This window comes from Orcinus orca, chromosome 19 (genome assembly GCF_937001465.1).
Source record: "Orcinus orca chromosome 19, mOrcOrc1.1, whole genome shotgun sequence".
In the NCBI taxonomy this organism is placed as follows: domain Eukaryota; kingdom Metazoa; phylum Chordata; class Mammalia; order Artiodactyla; family Delphinidae; genus Orcinus; species Orcinus orca.
Genome location: NC_064577.1, coordinates 50,427,421 through 50,448,060, shown reverse-complemented (window position 1 = coordinate 50,448,060; position 20,640 = coordinate 50,427,421). Strand labels below are relative to the sequence as shown.

The 20,640-nt window shown below is 35.8% G+C and overlaps 1 protein-coding gene and 1 pseudogene across 5 annotated transcripts in view; one reads left to right on the top strand and one right to left on the bottom strand.

Moving 5' to 3' along the window:
• The window catches only part of VMP1 (vacuole membrane protein 1), a 131,396-nt gene that overhangs the window by 66,654 nt on the left and 44,102 nt on the right, over window positions 1-20,640 (top strand). For all 5 annotated transcript variants that reach the window (XM_004271748.4, XM_049702334.1, XM_033431653.2 and 2 more), the window contains one exon: window positions 4,313-4,444. In XM_004271748.4, the coding sequence (XP_004271796.1) occupies window positions 4,313-4,444 (132 nt within the window). The remainder of the gene's footprint in view (window positions 1-4,312; window positions 4,445-20,640) is intronic.
• Window positions 13,791-15,135, bottom strand: LOC105748091 (40S ribosomal protein S3a-like; annotated as a pseudogene).

The window sequence follows — 20,640 nt, the reverse complement described above, 5'->3', positions numbered from 1 at the left end:
CGACTTTCTGCCTCTGTGAATTTGCCTATTCTTGATATCCAGTATAAATGGAATCATACAGTATCTGTCCGTTTGTGTCTGGCTTACTTCACCTAGCATAATGTTTTCAAGTTTCATCCATGTTGTAGCATGTATCAGAACTTCATTCCTTTCTGAAGTCATTTTAAAACTGACCTTAAGGGAAACTGGAAGCACATTTTCTCTCTTTTTTTCGTTTGTAAAACAATCTGCTAATTTTACTAGAATTGGTATAATTGTGGGGTTTTTTTTTTTTGTGGTCCGCGGGCCTCTCACTGTTGTGGCCTCTCCCGTTGCGGAGCACAGACTACGGACGCGCAGGCTCAGCGGCCATGGCTCATGGGCCCAGCCGCTCCGCGGCATGTGGGATCTTCCTGGACCGCGGCACGAACCCATGTACCCTGCATCGGCAGGTGGAATCTCAACCACTGCACCACCAGGGAAGCCCGGTATAATTGTTTTTTAAACATTGCTGTAAAAGCCTTGAATTTCTCAGTGGTTCCAAGTTACCCTCCAAACTTTGGCTTCTAACCTCTGTTTCATGTTTGCAGTTGGAACATTTAATAGAAAATGGTTTTGTTTTTAAAGATTATTAACACACTGATAATGCCAAACTACTGTAATTTCTGAGTAGTCAGCATATGTAAAATTTTCTACTCCCCAGATTTTTACCATTAAACTTACAGTTCGTAACATAGAAAAGCAAGATGCTGGTGATTTACCTGTGAATCCAGTTGACAAAACTTTTGAAAGCACAAAAATTTAGGATTTTTGTCCTCCCCAAAATCTTTTAATAAAATTGACACTCCAGTAAGATATTGTGTTTCTCTATTGGTTTTGCATATTTTGTGCATATTAAACTCTTCTCCAATTCAAGAAGCAAGGACTTCAGGGTAATAAATTGATATGCATGGACAGTGTTTAGAAGAGCTTTCTGAATTATTGCTTGACTAAATACCATTTGTCTTTCTTTTGCAATAAGGAAGCCAGTCATTTCCTCCCCTTAATTAAACTTGGGCTGACAGCTTTTAGTGTTCCACAATTTAGTTTTGTTTTTTTATGTTGATTTTGCAAGAATTATAAAATTGTTTTGTAAGAATCATGAAATTATGGGACTTCAGTATCTAATTTGAGATAACTGACCAAACAAACTTCTGTGTCTGGAATATAATGTGTCTTAAGGAGACCTGTCTGGATGACTGTATTTCCTTTTTATTTATATGCATAAAAATTAGAACACTGGCTGATGATCACCATTCTTACTCCTTGCTAATATGGGAAAACATGGACAGAATTAAAATATAACAATGAATATGGTCAACTAAGTATAATACAGTATGTAGCTCTTGATTTCATTTCAATCCATTATTACTTCCTTTTTAACTTTAGGGAAACTTGTCATGAGTTTGAATCATATGATTGCTTTCAGAACTATTGAACATTTGACTTAACATGTTTTAAGAGAAGTTTATGTTTTGAATAAAATGTTGCAATTAACTTTTCTTCCTACTTTCTGTCATGAAAAATTTTTTTTTAAGTAGAGGGAATTATATAATTAATTCAATATATTATCACCCAACTTCCGCTAATATTAACTCCTGGCTAATACTTTCATCTAGACCCCTCCTCACACTGCTCACAATTATCTTGAAGCATATTCCAGGTAACATATCATATTTTATCTGTAAATATATCAACCTTAGGACTTAAAAAACATTGTCACGCCGAAGAGAACTTAGGAATAGTCTCTTCAAATCAGTTACCCAGTTAGTGTTCAGATTTTTCTGAATGTGTTTATTTCTTTGTTTTTCTTTTCAAATATATTCATTGATGAAACTGGATTGTTTGTCAAGTATAGTTTTCCACAGTCTGAATTTTACTGATTGTATTCCAGTTGGTGTAATTTAAATATGTTTCTCTGTTTCCTGTGAATTGATAGCTGGGTTGAGAGGCTTGAAAAAAAAATTTTTTTTTACAAGAATACACTTTATAGTCTTACGTATTCTATCACGAAGTGCAATAATGTCTGGTTGTCTTTCTGTTTATGATATTAACACCATTATTATATAAGTCCATTATTTTACTAGGGTTTATAAAATGGGGGCATTCAGTTGCATCATTTTTTTCTTTAGTTATTGACTGGAATACTTTTATAAAGAGAAACTTCTCCTTTTCACCAATTTGGTTATCCTGAGATATCTTCCATATAGGTAAGACAGGATAAATAATTGATTGTTTCTCTTTATTTACCAGTTTTAAAAATAATTAGTTGGTTCTCTAACATCCTCCAAAGGTGACTAAATTAACTTCTCTTGTTTAGCAAAATATGATTTGTGTTTTCTTCCTACATCTTTCTTTGTATATATATATCTCCCCTCTCCCTCTTCTCTCTGTTCTTTAACTAAATATGGTCTTATTCTTTTGGCACTTAAGTATGTTCTTTTCATAACTCTTGGTTCACATGTAGATAATGCTTACACTTGGAGATGATTGATTTCACACACTGGAGTATAACACTGTGATTGTAAGATGTTTGAATTTCGTAATGTCCCTTGGGGATTTTTGTCAAGGCATTTGCAGGCAGAGCCATAGGACATAGCAAAGTTGCTTCTGAAAACTACCAAAGCTTTTTCATTCACTATGACTCAAGGCAGAGAAGCATAGCTCAAAGTTAAGAATTCTCCCAGAGACTACAGGCCTCTTGCATTATTATCTATCCTGTATTTAAGCCGTATATGTCCAAACCAAGTTCCTGATTCTTTTACCTTTGTTTTCATCCTTATGTTCTAAGTTGATTTAAAAAGAAAATTCTCTTCAAAAACAAGAATCCACAAAGTGACTGAAACATGAGTCACTCAGTGTCCTGAGGAAATCAACATTTTTCCTGTGGTGAAAATTTATCCATCCTAATGTTGAGATTTCAAGGGGCTTCCTGACCACAGTGTGTTAAAAGCTTTAACTCTGAACAAAAATTTTGTATTGGGATTAAAACAACATCCTCAATATCGGAAGGTTTCCTATATATCTAACAGCTATACTAGTGAATGCTCATTAGCAAATCATTTGGATATTTGAAAAGGGGGGGAACTGACAAAAATAACAGTGTATGTATATATATATATATATTTACATATAAAAGCTAAAAAACTAAATCAAATGAGTGGTTATAACAAAACAGAAACAGAATTTCAGATACAGAGAACAAGCTAGTGGTTGCCATTGGGGAAAGGGAAGTGGGGAGGAGGGAACAAGATAGCCATAGGGGATTAAGAGGTACAAACTACTGTGTATAAAATAAATAAGCTACAAGGAAAATAGGCCAACAGTTTATAATAACTTTAAATAGAGTATAGTCTATAAAAATTTTGAATAACTGTTTTATACCTGAAACTAATATTATATTATAAATCAACTATACTTCAATAAAAAAAAAGAAATAACATTTCAAAAGTCTAGAAAACCATGTGCTATTTCTTTTTTTTAAAATTTTTATTGGAGTATAGTTGCTTTACAATATTGTGTTAGTTTCTGCTGTTTCTTTACCAAGTTCTTGTTTAAATTATCATTTATTTGGCAAGTGAAGTTTTTAACTTGCTTTGCTGTGTGAAATTTTAAAAAGGGATGTTTTCCCAGGCTGAAACAATAAATGTCACTGCAGTTTAAAAAAAAAAAAAAAACTAGTGTTTTTTTTTTCTTATTCTCTGACAGGTTTATTAGCTTTCAAATTAATGTAGGTTTTTAATCCCAACACAACAATATTGTGTTGTTTCAGCAAAGTGAATCAGCTGTACGTATACATATATCTCCTCTTTTTTGGATTTCCTTCGCATTTCGGTCAACACAGAGCACTGAGTAGAGTTTCCTGTGCAATACAGTAGGTTCTCATTAGTTATCTATTTTATACATATTATCAATAGTGTATATATGTCAATCCCAATCTCCCAATTCATCCCACCCACCCCTGCTATTTCTAAACTTAATAAAATGAAAAGAAATGTAAAAAGTAAGAACAGAGGATATAAGTAGAGATGCTAGAGAACTAACATTAATTTAGTGTCTGCAGCGTACCAGGGATTGTCTAAGAGTTTTATGTATGTTATCTGGCTTGGCATTGTGTAGGTCGATATTAGGGTATGATTTAAACTCATGTCCTCCTGATTGTGTAATATATCTTTTCCTCCCTAATACATGCATCTTAACATGCTTTTGGTGATATTGAAAAATAAAGATTTGATCCGCTTAGTATCACTGTGTTGAGAAAATCTCATGTAAGTATTTTGGTTTTTTTACGTAGGGTATTGGTACAGCGATCGGAGAGCTGCCTCCATATTTTATGGCCAGGGCAGCTCGCCTCTCAGGTGCTGAACCAGATGATGAAGACTATCAGGAATTTGAAGAGATGCTGGAACATGCAGAGACTGCACAAGTAAGATCAGTGGGGAAAAAAATAGAATACTTTAATTATCCCTTAAAGAGGTTATGATTAAGGTAAAATTTTTAATAGTTACTCTGAAGAAGAAAACTGCCAATGTAAACACATAGTTTAGTATAAAATATTTAGAAAAGCTGAAATATGAAAATGATTATACTCATGATCTTAGAATAGAGAAATACAGAAAGAGTCAACAAGACAACTCAGACTAAACCAGGGTAAATTCATGTGGCCAGGGAGGTTAAGGAGCTGAAACATTATTTGTCCATTATGTGTTTATAAGTATTACCAAGCAGACCAGTGAATAAGTAAGGGGGATAAATAGGTGGACCAGACTGTGAATCCAAAATAATAGAACTTCCTAATTAATTTTTTGAAAATAACACCAAAATAGTTTACCATGTTTAGAGGAAACTTAACTCCCGATTAAGAAGGGGCAATTAAGATAAACTTATCCTTTGTTGCAGGGGGTGGGGGCGTGGGGTGGGGGGAGGCTGAGGCCTTTTTCACCTGAGCACAAACTATATATCAACATGTATCTTAGTGTTACAAAATAGGTGTTGTTTCTTTGTAGGAAAATTCCTACGAACATTATTAACTGATTGAGTCTCCATCTTAGGGAGGATAGTAGAAATCAATATAGACATAAATAAAAAGGATATAAATGAGATTCTTGAAAGTTTTCATATAAAATACATCTCACTCCCCAGATTTGATCTAAATTGTCTTATTATTGTGCATCTGTAAGTGCATGTGCCCACGTAAGTACGCATAGATTTTTTTGTTCAATGAGTTCATAGTTTTCTTCTCAGTGGAATCTGAAACCCCAAACCCACTACCCTAGAGAGGGAAAAAAATATTTTTTTTAAATGGCAGATGTCCTTTTTTTAAAAAAGCATTATTAAATGGAAATCAACTATGGATAGTTATAGTTTTTAATTGAAAACAAACTTTCAAATATGAATGTAGAATAGCCAAACATAAAACAAAGCAGTCAGAGAGCTATGGCCATCTCTCTGCATGGAAAGAGGCAAATTGTCCTTGTATCTGCTTTGTTTTAACCAAATATTGTGCCTTTCTTCCTCACATCATAATGTTTATATTAATGCTAATAATTATTACTAATAATTACTAATAATACTTTTTAATTATTTTTAATGCTTTTTAAACTCCACTATCTGATTTGACCCTAGTGTTAACTCTGAGGTAGTATGGAAAGGTACCATTTTTCTAATTTTATAGAAAACTGCAAAACTAGAAATTGTTACCTCCCAAGTTTTATATGCTTAGAAGTAGAGCTGGAACCAGAACTCAGAATGGCAGCATCACTGGTAAATTCCATTTACTGAAACAATGTCCATCTATAGACATAGGTGGTTGAGTATCCCGATTTGTGATAACTGATACCTCTGTCATTTGTGGCACTAATTAATGCATGTCATTTAACATATCAAAACCTTTTATCATCTATATAAAATCAGCAAGTTGAAGTAGAATCAGTCTGAGATGGTGTGCAGCTTTAAATTTTCTTGCTGTGGTTGGATACCAAACAGGTATAACTACTGTTCTCTATTAAGCCAACTAATGTATTGTGATTATTTTCCTTAAAGTTTTTTTGTTTTGGAATTAATATTTTTTTATTTGCACAGTTTCCTCAATCTCTTCTTTCTACCAGCTCTGTGAAACACTTCTCAAGATCACTTTCCACTTGGTAACGCACTTAAATTAATATCATTTCTGTTTTTCTTCTTGGAGTCATCACTCTGGATTCCCCCATCCTCCCGCTCTAGTCTGTTTGTGGTGTTTTCTTGGCCCTCTGCGCCATTGCTTCTCTCTTTATTTGGATCCCTTATCTTGCTCTTTCTTGATTTCTCCCTAATTTTAGTTGAACATATTCTGCGGTACCTTTCTGAGAAAGGATAAGTAGAAGGAAAATTCTTAAAATGCTGTATTCTTCATTCACACTTAATCAGTTAGATGAATATAGGATTCTAAGTTGAAATCATTTTTTAATTTAAAATTTGGAAGGCATTTCTCAATCATCTTCAGGCTTCTGGTGTTGATAGTGATATACCTAATGCCATGCTGAGCCCTCTTTATAGGTAATCTTTTTGGTTTTGGTTTTTTCTGTAGAAGCGTGTAGATTCATTATCTGAGGTATGGGTCTTTTTTAATATTCTGCTAGGCACTCAGGAAACTTGTGAACCTAGAGTCCACTAGTTTTGGGAAACATTCTTTTTTTTTTTTTAATAAATTTATTTATTTTTGGCTGCCTTGGGTCTTCGTTGCTGCACACGGGCTTTCTCTAGTTGCGGTGAACAGGGACTACTCTTCGTTGCGGTGCACGGGTTTCTCATTGTGGTGGCTTCTCTTGTTGCAGAGCGTGGGCTCTAGGTGCGCGGGCTTCAGTAGTTGCAGCACACAGGCTCAGTAGTTGTGGTGCACGGGCTTAGTTGCTCTGTGACATGTGGGATCTTCCCGGACCAGGGATCGAACCCGTGTCCCGTGCATTGGCAGGCGGATTCTCAACCACTGCTCCACCAGGGAAGCCCCATTCTTGTATTTTTTTCTGTGTCAGTTTACCCTCTTTGGTCTCTACTCTTGCTTTCTGGAATTACCATTATTTTGATATTGGGGCTCCAACACCCATCATTTTAATTTTTTTAATAATTTTCCTCCTAATATTTATCTCATTTTACTTTGTATGCAATTTCCTCAACTTTACCTTCTATAATCTAATATTAAAATGTTTTTCCACTGTCATATATTTATTTTCAAAAAGCAATTTGTATTATACTTCCCCAAAAATGGCTTATCCTATCTTTTTGAAGGTACTTCGTTTCTTCAAGTTTTCAATACTCCAGGCATTTCTTTTTTTTTTCCCCTTTGTCTGTTCTGTTTCCTGTTGGAAGCTTTCCTCAAAGTCTGGTGATCCTTGTTTTTCTATTTATATGTAAGAATAAGGCACATAAAACCCAAATGGAAGCTATGTGTGTGGAGGCAAGGTATAGGAGTGGCAGGCCACCTGGTTTATTGGAAACTCTGTATATCAGTTTTTGTGCATCTTTCCTTTGGGGTAGTTCAGTTTCTTTAGTGATGGATCTTCCAGTTCCTTGCCTTGGGAATATAAATCTTGCTGCTGACATTCTAAAGCTAAGCTGTAGAAGGCGGGTTAGAGATCTTCATTTACTGAGTAGACTTTCACTTAACCTACTTTGTGGTAAGACCGTGGATGCCTGCACAAAGATATCCTGAGTCCAGAACCTTTGGTATACTTTCTAGAGACTATACTTGATGTCTTTTTCGGGACTAGGGGAGGAAGCTGTCTGGCTGTGCTAAGTACTTTGTATATAGTCTCCTTGTTTTCAGCCCTACCCCAGTTTCTTCTGCAGTTCTGCTGATGATCCTTTGTGGAGTTCTGTAGTGCAAATCACTTTGCTTCTCTTCTATATCTTCCACTGCAGCCTCTCTGGTATAATCTTTTCTTCCCATCTGCCCGTCTTCATTTATTAACACTAGTTTCATCAAAGACAGAGTTCAGTGTTTCTATTTGGGATTATTATTAAGATAAAGGGTGTTCCAGTTATCTATTGCTGAGTAATAACCCCCCCCCCCGTATTTAGTGCTTTGAAACAAGCATAGTTTATATTGCTCACAGCTGTGCAATTTAGGCAACATGGCTTGACTGTAAATCGGAGTATCTACCTCCAAGATGGTTTGCTTATATAACTGACAAGTTGATTCTGTCTGTTGGTTTGGAGTTCAGTTGGACTGTTGGTTTGGGACCTCAGGTTACCCTTCATGAGGCTTCTTGGGTTTCCTCATATCATGGCACCTGAGTTCTAACAAGTGTTCTGAAAGAACCTTGCTGGAAGATGCAAGGCTTCTTGTAACCTAACCTCAGAAATCCCAGTCACTTTGCCACACTGTGTTGGTGAAGTAGGTCACTAAAGCCAGCCCAGATTCAGAGAGGGGAATTAGACCCACCTCTCAGTGAGAGGAGTAAGTAAAGAATTTGTAGCCATCTTTAACCTATCACGGGGCAACGGTCTTATTTGGTCATCTTGAAATAGAACACTTACTATACAAACTAGAATTTCTCTAGGAGGGGGAATGGGATGGTAATTGATCTTGAAATCATATAATGTGAGAAACTGTTGAAAAGAATTTAGACATGTTTCCTTGAAAGGGAGAATTGATGAGCTTGTCAAATATTCAGTTGTTATACTCGTGAGTTATACTCATGCTGAGAAACTATAGAGGTAAACTTTGTCTTAGAATTAGCCAGTGAAAGTTTTCTGAGGCTCACATTGGCTCAATATTAAAAAAAAATTCCTATAAATTTTAATTGTATACAAATGGAATTGCTATTTCAAAAAAGAATGAGTTCCTTATCTCCCTCTATGTGATACCTTTCATGGATCCATGCATAGCGACTCCCTGCGTTGAGTAGAATATTAGCTGGATGACTCATTTCATTCTTCACAATTTTTTTATTCTTGGATTATAAATAATACATTCTGTAAATTTGTTACCATCTAAAAGCTCAACTTCCAAAAATTCAGGTCTCCTAGAATTTGATGAAGAAGTAAATCACTCTTCATCTTATACGTGTAATTTGACCTCTCAAAGACTTTTACATCTTGAAGACTCTAAATCTTTATCTGCCATTAGGGTAATAATCTTTTTCCTTCATCCCTTATGGCCATGATTTTTTTTTTTTTTTTTTTGGCTGCGTTGGGTCTTCGTTGCTGCGTGCGGGCTTTCTCTAGTTGCAGCGAGCAGGGGCTACTCTTCGTTGCAGTGCGTGGGCTTCTCATTGTGGTGGCTTCTCTTGCTGTGGAGCATGGGCTCTAGGCGCACAGGCTTCAGTAGTTGCAGCATGCGGCCTCAGTAGCTGTGACACGTGGGCCCTAGAGCATGTGGGCTTCAGTAGTTGTGGCACGTGGGCTCAGTAGTTGTGGCACACAGGCTTAGTTGCTCCATGGCATATGGGATCTTCCCGGACCAGGGATTGAACTTGTGTCCCCTGCATTGGCAGGCGGATTCTTAACCACTGTGCCACCAAGGAGGTCCCCACAATACTTCTGATGGTCATGAGGTTTGACTGTTTTCATCCTATAAAGCCAATAATTACCATCACTGTTTTAGGATAAACTTTATATTTCTTATTCCCTAATTTCATATTTGCTTATATTAAAATATCAAGTAAGCAAAACGTACACTTCTGTTTCATGTTCTTTAGTCAGAAATTGTATACTCTTTATGAATATTTTATTTAAAATTTTTACCCCAAATTACAATTGTATGTACTGTCAATTATTTATATAAACTAGAAAACAATATAATAAAAGAGTAACTTATTCCTGACAATTTTGTCATCTTCCCTATTAATTTTCTAAGGTCAATAAAAATCTGTGTGTAAGGCAATTATATGAAGTGCCTTGGTACAAACACAATGAAGTAGAAGATATTTTGCCTGATTTGAATAGGAAAAACATTCAGGAACACACAGCTGGTGAATCTCAGAGCCAACACCCAACCCAGTTTTCTGACTTTGAGATTAGTGCTTTGCTTACTGTAAGCCAGCATAGCAACATTTTCATCCAGGTTAATGCAACAAAAAATGAAGAACTGATTTAAAAAAATTTTTTTCTTTCTGTTACATTTGAACTGATTTTTCTTTTCTTTCTTTATTGCCTTTCATGCTTTTTTTCACCAGTATCCATCAGTTTTGTGGCTTATTATAGATTTCAATATACGTAGGTTTATTTATCCCTACATACTTTTTCCCAGGTGTAGACAAGGGGTTATGAGGTTTTTAACTTTTGTTTATTTATTTTGCAGGTTGGGGAGGGGGCTGTTGCCAGTTTTCCACATTTTAAGTTAGCTGAGAGAGTACTAATGTTTTAATTCATTAGTCAAAGAGTTTTGCAAAATAAGTTTGTCAAATATAAGGTTTTTGTTTTTGTCTGTTCTTGCTTAACACTGTGTAGAATATTACTATATCCAAGTAAGATACCTCACCTACTTTTTTTTCGTTTTTTTTTGTTTGTTTTTAATTTGGCTGAGTTGGGTCTTAGTTGCAGCACACAGGATCTTTCACTGCAGTGAGTGGGCTTCTCTCTAGTTGTGGCGTGTGGGCTCCATAGTTGTGGCAGACGGGCTCAGTTGCCCCATGGCATGTGGGATCTTAATTCCCCAACCAGGGATCAAACCTGCGTCCCCTGCACTGGAAGGCGGATTCTTAACCACTGGCCCACCAGGGAAGTCCCTCCTCAGCTGTCCTGATACACTTTTGTGATGCATCCTTGTGTTTGTTTTTCATTTTCACTATGCAAATAAATTTACAACAGTTTTGTCATTTTATGTCTAGATCAGTGATATTGCAAACTTTTTTTTTTTTTTTTTTTTTTTTTGCGGTACGCAGGCCTCTCACTGTTGTGGCCTCTCCCGTTGCGGAGCACAGGCTCCGGACGCGCAGGCTCAGCGGCCATGGCTCACGGGCCCAGCCGCTCCACGGCATGCGGGATCCTCCCGGACCGGGGCACGAACCCGTGTCCCCTGCATCGGCAGGCGGACTCTCAACCACTGCGCCACCCGGGAAGCCCACATTTTTTGTTTTTAGTAACAAATTTGTCTTAGGCTCTTTGCTTGTGTTACTTTTTCCAGGTTTCCATATTTTCAAATTATGTTAGTGCTTATAAATTGAAACATTCCAGAAGTATTAAAGTAAAAAGTGAAAGCGCACACGCACCTACTCCCCAAAGTAGGATAATAACCACCATATTCTAGACTGTTTTCTGTGTATGGAACACTTTTTTTAATAAAAGCTAAAATCATACCATATATATTAGTCTTAGATTCCTTTTTCACATATATATCATAGACATTTGATACTGATTTTTTGAATTGTGTTCTTATTACAAAGTGATTACGTACAGCTCATTGTAGAAAATTGGTATTTGTATACTTAAAAAAAAATCCCTTCATTCTTTTTCTCTGTAAATATTTTTGAGTGAATCATATTCTATTTATTGTTTTATGACTTGTTTTGAATATAAAAGCATACTGTGAACATTTTTCAGTCATCAAATATTTTCCACATCTTTGGTTTTTTTAGTAATTTTGTGACTACAAAGTATGTTTATTGTATAAAATGTTGAAACCACAGAAAAAAACCCTTTCGTCTAATTGGTTCGTTTACCCATTTTTTTATATTTAGTGTATTTTTCATTTTCTTATTGATTGACATTTTTAAGGGGATTCCTTTTGTCATGTGCTGCCAGTAATTTTTCCATATTGTTCACTGTGTGTTTTACTATGTTTTGCTTTTTGGATAAAGAAGTTCACATTTTTGTCTTTATTCCAATATCTTAGATGTTTCCTTTTGGAGTCGTGCCTAAAATTATCTTCCTGAACCCTTATGATTATGTAGTAGATATTCTGCTGCATTTCCTTTTAGTATTTTTATGGTTTTATTCTTTTACCTTTAAATCTTTTATCTGTTAAAATATTTTTACCAATCATATAATGTAGGAATCTAAGTTTCTCTTTTTCAGGTCATTACCTATTTGTGTATTGTTCTAACACTATTTTTCCAGTGATTTTAACATGTTAGTTTTCTCTTAGGTTTTTTTTTTTTTTTTGGCGGGACGCGGGCCTCTCACTGTTGTGGCCTCTCCCGTTGCGGAGCACAGGCTCCGGACGCGCAGGCTCAGCGGCCATGGCTCACGGGCCCAGCCTCTCCACGGCATGTGGGATCCTCCCGGACCGGGGCACAAACCCACGTCCCCTGCATCGGCAGGCGGACTCTCAACCACTGTGCCACCAGGGAAGCCCCTTTCTTAGGTTTTATTGTTATAAGTTGGATATTATATTTTTGTAAATAGTTATTAATGGTATATAAAAAGATACTAGGTTTTTATTTGGTAATCTATAAGTTTCCTGACATCTTTTTAGTTATAGCTTATTGATTGTGGTTGTGATTTTAAAGTTTTTATAGTAATCAGTTTCATAAAGATCCAAAAGTTTATGTGACGTTGGTGCTGGAATTTCCTCATAGATGCATGTATTTTGTAAAACCCCCAGTTTGACAAGAGCAATAAAAAAGTTGGATCAGCTGTAGCTAAAATAGCAAATTAAGTAAAATGAAATGGGGTGGGAAATGTGTTTTTTATTCTTGAAGGTAAAGGCCTTTGGTAGAATAAGTTTATCAGCAGGAAGAGTGAAAAAAACCTTGGCTCTCGTTGCTTTACCGTGTGCTCTCCAACTAGGTTAAAGGGTGTATATGCTTTTACTAGGAAACTGTTTCTAGGTAACAATTTTAAGGCTAAGTATTTACTTAAATTCCAGTTTTGACTGATGGTTGGATTTTGTTCTGTAGGTATTTGGGAGAGAAAATAAGATTATTAATGCATTTATTTGAATTATGATTCTTTATGGTACCTACTTTATCTTTGTGACTACAGTATTGAGATTGGGCAGTATTTTTCCACTAAGCTGACTTCCTTTTGCTCTTGGCTTTCTATCATGTTTTTACTAGATGTCTGTGGGAGGTAGACATGAATGAATGTAGCTTCCTATGACCTTGAACAATTCTAGCATCATTTATAAGAGTTACATCTAGAGAGCTGTTATGTGCTTTGTGGACTGTTTCATGCAAGGTTTAATTATTCCCCTTATGATCTTTTTCTTCTTTGTTCCTGATTTCTGTTAATGATATCACTGTCCTCATAATCACTTGGAGTCAAAATTTGAATCATCTGACTCCCTCCTCACTTCGCATATCCAGTCATTCTTCAGGCCTGTTGATTCTACCTCCACGGTATCTTCAAATTCATCCTCTCTTTTCCCTTCCCACTGCTGGTTCATGCCTTTATCACTTCTCCACTGAACATTTATAGTGACTTCCTGATAGGTCTCCTCTTTACTAGCCTTTTTTCCCCCAATCTGTTTCCACAGAAAGCAACAAAAAACAATTTTCTGAAAAATACCTCTGGTCATGGAACTTTGCTGCTCAAAAATCTTCCCAGTCCCTGGAAATTGTCTCTTGCTGTATCTTTCTTGTGTCACTTATCACTTTCTACCTTCTTTTAGAACTGTTTGTGGGCTTTTCTCATCTTACCCAGGAGTTTGTAAGCTCCTTGAGAGGAGGCCACAAAAATATTTGTATGGTCTTGCACATACTACTCATGCAGTAGATACTTTGAATGAACTAAGAAATATCAGTTAAGAGAGAAAATGTACCATTACATGAAACATGTTCACTTAATATTCAGTCTTTTTTATTAACATCACAAATAAGATTTTTTATTTGTCACCCTTACAAGTCTGAATTTTAAACAGTTTTTTGGACTGGTGGCTCATATCCATCAGCTTGTTCAAGTTTAGCACCTGTCTCATCCTCAGTAGCTTTTCCAGAACTACTGCCTTCATCATGAAACATGAGTTTTCCCATTTCAAACTTGGGGTTTACTTTTCTAACAGAGACATCATAGAGCAGATAAATAGGTTGGCAAGCCTTTTCCATGTCTTTTCCAATGCTGTCTAGAATCAGTTTTTTGACAATTTCTTTCAAGTCATCTTCTTCTGCTTTTGGCAGACCTGTTGGTGCTAACAATGAGGTTTTCTGAATCTGATTGTTGCATTTTTTAGTAAAAACAGCACTGGATAGACGAAGTTAATAATCATCAGTAGTGTTGACATCAACATGAGCTTCAGTCATGGGCTGCCATTTTTTGACCGTGGAACACATTTTGTCATAAGCAAGATCCATGCCACGGAGATTAGACAGTTTTTGCCCTGAACATCCTCAGTAATTAGCTTGAATTTTCTAAATGCAACTTCATCATTCTGCAGATCAGCAAAGCTCACTTCAAAACATGACCCTTGGGCTTCCCTGGTGGCGCAGTGGTTGAGAGTCCGTCTGCCGATGCAGGGGACGCGGGTTCGTGCCCCAGTCTGGGAAGATCCCACATGCCGCGGAGCGGCTGGGCCCGTGAGCCCTGGCCGCTGAGCCTGCGCGTCCGGAGCCTGTGCTCCGCAACGGGAGAGGCCACAACAGTGAGAGGCCCGCGTATCGTAAAAAAAAAAAAAAAAAAAACATGACCCTTGAGGCCATCCAATGTGATTTTGGTTCCTTGAGTTTTTGTGACCAGTTTTTCCTGTGTTTTTATATTGAACATACCTGGTGCTTTCACATCATACCGATCTTTCTTAGAAAATGGATCAACCACTTTCCTCCAGGCTCCCTTTTTGCTGCCTTTTGTAAGGTGCTTATTCTTGCAGACTGCCGTGTTGCTGCTCAGCCAAAAGGGAATATTCAGTCTTACTCCACTGCAAAAGAAAATATAAAATACGGTGAACACAGAAATCATCTTACATAAAAAAGGTTGAACAGTTTTGCATCTTTGAGTTTAATAATCATCTGATTGTAAAGCACTACAGAATTTACAGAATCTTTCATTCAAAATTAAATCATCTGAGAGCAAGGGTTGAAGATAATATAGTAGACATCATTAAGTTAAATGACTTATAATTTTGAATTCACATTAAGTAAAATAGTGCTTGTAAAGTTCTATACTTTAGAAAAAAATAAAGGTTATTGTGGTGACTTGTTTATTCTATAAGCTATATAACCAAAGAAAAAGGTAAATTAAAGACATGAGGAATAAAAGAGTTTGAAAAAATAAAGTAACTTATTTGCTTGATGTACCCTAAAAGATTAGGGCAGCCACTCTTATTGAAGTAATGGGGAACGGGAGCATGGGTGGTTGTATTTTTGTGTTTAAAACTTACACAATAGCGTAGGAATGTTGTACATATTTACTTAGAAGAATATGGTTTGAATAAGTTTGCTTTCCTAAACGACATCTGTCCAAGTGACCTAGCTGGTTGGATTCTTTTTCATAAAATATTAGGTTGCTGACTGTGAAAGTTATTATCACTATAGAAAATTGAGAATTAAGTTAGAAATTTAAATTTCTTAGAACTTATCTTTTAAAATAATACAGTCTTTTCCTCCATATTTATAGTGGTTAGCTTTTCTTTCTATTGGGTATAATTCGTGAGTCTGTACACCACCTTAGATTAACTAGTTCCTCAAAGGCTGTTTTATAATTTCTGGATTTAATTTTATTTTAAGGGAACGTTTCTTAGCTTCTATTTAGGACAGCAGTATTTAAATTAATTAATACTTTCCACTTACACTTAGTCTGATTTATTGAAACTAAGTCCCCAAGTTAAGTTTAAATACTAATATCTTTTACTAGCTTGTATTAAATATATTTAAGGCTGAAAATACCTTTTTGGGGTGGTTTAATAGGATCCATTTCCTATTCAGAAATTTCAAGTTATTTACATTATTTTATTAGTGAAAACACATAAGTGATGAACCAAAAAGAGTTCATCAGTTGTAATATAGTTTTTTTTTAGAATACTGAGTAATATCTTTTTTTTAATTGAAATATAGTTGATTTACAGTGTTTCAGGTGTACAGCAAAGTGATTCAGTTATATGTGTATATATATATTCTTTTTCAGATTCTGTTCCATTGTGGGTCATTACAAGATATTGAATATAGTGTAGTTCTCATTCTTATGGCTAGTGCATTTTCTTTGTATGCAGAATAGATTACCCAGTGAACATCCCCCGAAGTACAAGGTGTTAAAGGGGTTTTTGGGGGGGGGTTGGCATTCTTTTGATAATGATAGAATATATGTTTGATCATTTGAGTTTAGAGACAATGGGAAAGCATTTAATAATGATTATTTATACATTCGCTGAAGTGCTTTAACCTTCCTTTGATGCTATTTTTTGTTAAGCACATTTTCCTATGAACTGTTTGTAGTTGCACACACCATGTCAGTGCCTGCTGGTTGTTCCTCCTGTGAAGTATCCGTTCTTTTATATACAGAGATTTATGAAAGAGTTCATGGTGTGGATGATCAGAAACCCAACAGGACTCATTTTCATATAATTTAGTGCCAGTTGAACACTCTGGGTGCTGGTTGTTGCTGGGACCTGTTTTTGACTCTGTTGAACCTTTACTGGCTGTGGTTTGTCTGGCCATCACATGACTTCTCTGAAAATTCCCCCTCCCCTTCATTTCCAGTAAACTGTTTGAGTAGGAGTGAGTCAGAGTGAAACCAGCTTCCCTGTAACCACAGGGCTTGTTAAAGAATTTGTCAACGTGGACTCTAGAGGGTTTGCATTAAGCTTTGCAGTAACTGCTATGGTTTGTGTTGCGTCAGGAGTTCCACAGAAAAGCTTCCTGTTCTCAAGATCTCTTGCTTGTTTGCAAAGGGTTAAACTGATCAACTTTACCATAATGAACATTAGAGACACATGTTAAACACATTTATTTATCACTTAAAGGCTGTGTCAAAGCTACCAAGGCTTATTGTAGTTTCTCTTTTCAGAATCACCCAACCACACCCAACAACGTTAAGTTTTTGAAAAGGCAGGCCTGCTAGATCTTCTTTCAGAGCTGGCTCATAATTTTACCACAAAGTACCATCGAGATTAAGCAATTTTAAGTGTCTCTTTTGAAGGATTCTGTTGCAAGATATTGCAACTACTAGCACAGTTAGCTTTTTGTACACAAAGGTCACTTACTTGCATTTGGTTCAACAAGAAAAGGTAGCACTTAAAATAGTTCTGTAGTTGTAGTTTCTAAGCACACTTAGCATGAATTATGATGGAATTTTTAATACCTCATTTTATTTGCTTTCTCAGGAAGATTTCACTTTATTTTGAATTCTTCTCTTGCCCCTCCACTCCCAGACTTTTAATCTTTCTTCATTTTCTGACTCTTCTCATTTTCTTTAACCCATTCTTATAGTAGTATTAACAGGAAAGAGAGTCGCAATTTGATTCAAACTGCCAAATAAATGGCCACTGGGAAACTTGTCTGCTCGTCGTGCACTCCTGAAGCCGTTTATTTTTACACGTTCGTTTCTGTATTTAACCATGTCATCTTGGCCAGACTTTTATTTTAAAAATAAATTTAAAGATTACATTTAAACTTAACCTCCTAAAAATCATTTTTATTCTGCTTACCTTTTTTGTAACAAAATAAATTTAAGGAAAAGAACATGGTAGAAAATTTTGAGCTAATTATTCCTCACAGGAAAGAATACTACAGAATAATGGAAGTTTAAAATTGTTTATATTCTAACAATGTTCACGAGCTCTCAGTGATCAAATTAAAATAGAAGAGAAACATTAGTTTTGATGAAGAAGCATTCTAATTGAAATTAGATGATTTAAAAATGAAAATAAGAGGTTAATACAGTCATTTACAAAGCGCAATAAGTAATAAATGTTTAAGATTTTTCTTGTTAGTTTGCTTTAGACATTGGAGAAAAATATAGTTTTGTTTTATGTCTGCTTCATTCTTCTCATTTGCACACCTGTTTACAGCTATGGGGTGGAGGGGATAAGCATTAGACAGGCATTAGGTTACCTTTGTTAAACTAATTTAAAGATTTTACTCAGGTTTGTGTTCCAAACACCTTTTGTAAAATGCCTTTAGAAAGGCGCCTTTCATTGAAACTTAGACCAACAGACTGTATGTATGCTATGCTTTTGCTCGAGTTTGCAAATCAGTAACACACTAAATACACATCCACCCTCTGTTGTAACTGCTGAATGCTCCTAGGGATCCTGGCCTGAGATCAGAGTTAGTGCAAGACATTGACAGCAGAGTAACTATTATGCTCATTTCCTATTACAAAAGGTGTTTTTGTTTCTAATTCGTCAAGGTTCTTGGTTTGTCGTAACAGATAGGCAGTTCTTTCTTGCTGAGTATTTAAGAAAATTTCTCTTGGTAGAGTGTTCTTCCCATTTTCCTGTCTTGGGCCTCACCATGTAACAAACATGACTATCGTGCTTTTAAACTAAAGGGCTATGTAGAAACACCAGGAAGTAGGCATGGTAATTAATACAGTGCTCCCCTCAAAAGTAGGCATGTACTCTAGACTTCCTTGTGCACTTTCCCTGATAAGGGTCTGCATCCATTAATTTATCAAAACTTGTAAAAATTTATTTTTACTACTTCTTGAGGTAAAGACTTCAGTAAGTTCATAGGCTGTTATTTAAAGCCATGCTTCCATTTGTTTGTTTTAAATTTGCCTCTTTCACATTATAAAGGGCGCTACCCTCATTCTAGTATTGTAAGATATTTTTTAAACACTTTTCCTTTCCTCTTTACATAACTTTATAGATTTTAATCAGTTACCTTTTCAGCCTTTCTAAAAAAATAATCATTTACTTTTTATATCTAATAACCCCAAACTCTTTGATCATTTTAATTCGTGCTCCCCCCATGGATCTTTATCTAATCCTTTTACATTTTTTCTGACATGAAGTTGTCAGAACTGCATATGATTTTTCAGGGACAACTACACTACTGTACTTGTGTTTTTTCAGATTTCTACAACCACAGTCCTCTTTGGCAATGCATTTTGCTGATGTTTTTAATAAATTGTTTACTTCATGTTTACTTCAATAAACTGTTTACTTGGGAGACCACTCCCAGTTCCCTTTCCTTTGTTCATAACTGGAAACTTTTATAACCCATCACTTTATCTATCTATCTATATATATATATCTATATCTATATCTATATATATTTTTTTTAGCCACGTTGTGTGGCTTGCAGGATCTTAGCTCCCTGACCAGGAATCGAACCCACGTTCTCAGCAGTGAAAGCAGTGTCCTAATCACTGGACTGCCAGGGAATTCCCCATCATTTTACATTTAAATAATTTTTCCCTAAATGTGTTATCTTACTGTTATCCACTTTGAAACTTACCTTCCACGTTTCCTTTTTCTCTCTCAAGTTTATATGATCTTTAAATATATTGCCATGATTTTGGCACTTTATAATTCTAATTTCAGCTGTAGGTTTAGAACTTAAACTCTGTTCCTTTTTTCAGGACCATTTATAAACTTGTTAAGTGGGATGAATGGGTCTATCTTAGGAAAGAATCCCACTATTTACATTTCTCATCATAGAGATGATCCCATTTATCTTTATCCTTTGTTTTCGGTCTCTTAAGTTTCCTGTCCCTGACAATTTTGTAAATTCTGTACTGACCTAGTTTTCATAGCTTTGCATGTCTGAGTTCATCTCAACCATTTTTACTTTTTTCCCCTTTTTTTCATTCACAGTATTATTGTTTTTACGTACACAGTAGATTGTCATATGCTTTTTGTTTAAATTCCAGTTTTAATCTGGAAATAAAAGTTATTCATTAGTTACTTACAACCAAAATACAATCAATTATAAATGCTAAAAATGAAGGGTGATTTTTTCCCCCCTAGCATCAACTAAGATTTGGTAAATACCCTTTATGGTGAGACATGAGAAGATCACATGAGGAGATATTGGCTTCAGACAGGAAAAAAGAGAGAAGAAAAGAAAAATGCATTACTTGTGTAATGTGTCATTTCTAATAAATCTTGCATACTGAGACATTTTCCCTGAGTGTCTAGAGCGCTGTTGTTCTTCTTGGGCTACAGTGTTCGTTGTTATTTCAAGTAGAGGCCAGGCAGGCACTGATAGGAGTGGATGCCGGCCTGCCTGCCTTCCTAAGAATTACCATATGGTTTCTTTTCAACAGAAAGCTAAGCAGGGATAGAGGGAGGAAAAGGAAGCAGCAGATACTGGCTGGTTTTACTGCTGGTAGCTTGGACTGTGAAAAGGAGGAAAAAAACTCTGTGTAGTTATCTGGAACTTCCAAAAATACTGCTCTACTTTTTATCTGAAAATGTTAGCAAATGCTGATGGTCAGACCCTGAGAAAGTCTCCTGAAACCTTATTTCTTCCATCTCTTCTTTGCTTCTAGACTACCCAAGAGATATTTTATGTCTAATAGATGATTTGTGAGTTTTACGGTTAGTAATCATGGTGAGGTGACCACTACAGATGTAAATAACTAAAGAATTTCCTCTTATTTCCTGGAGACAAGAATATGTTGATTAAGAACTAGCATTCATGTGTAGTAATCTCATCCATCCTTACCCTCTTGTCATGGAGTATTTGGTAAACTACTTGGTTGCGCTGCAAGGCAGATTTGATAAATTTTCAATTCTTAATGCATTTCCTTCCTTTCCTCCTTCCTGCTTTATAGCCCTCTTCCTTCCTTGATATTAACATGTTGCTCTTCTCTTTTTGAAATTAG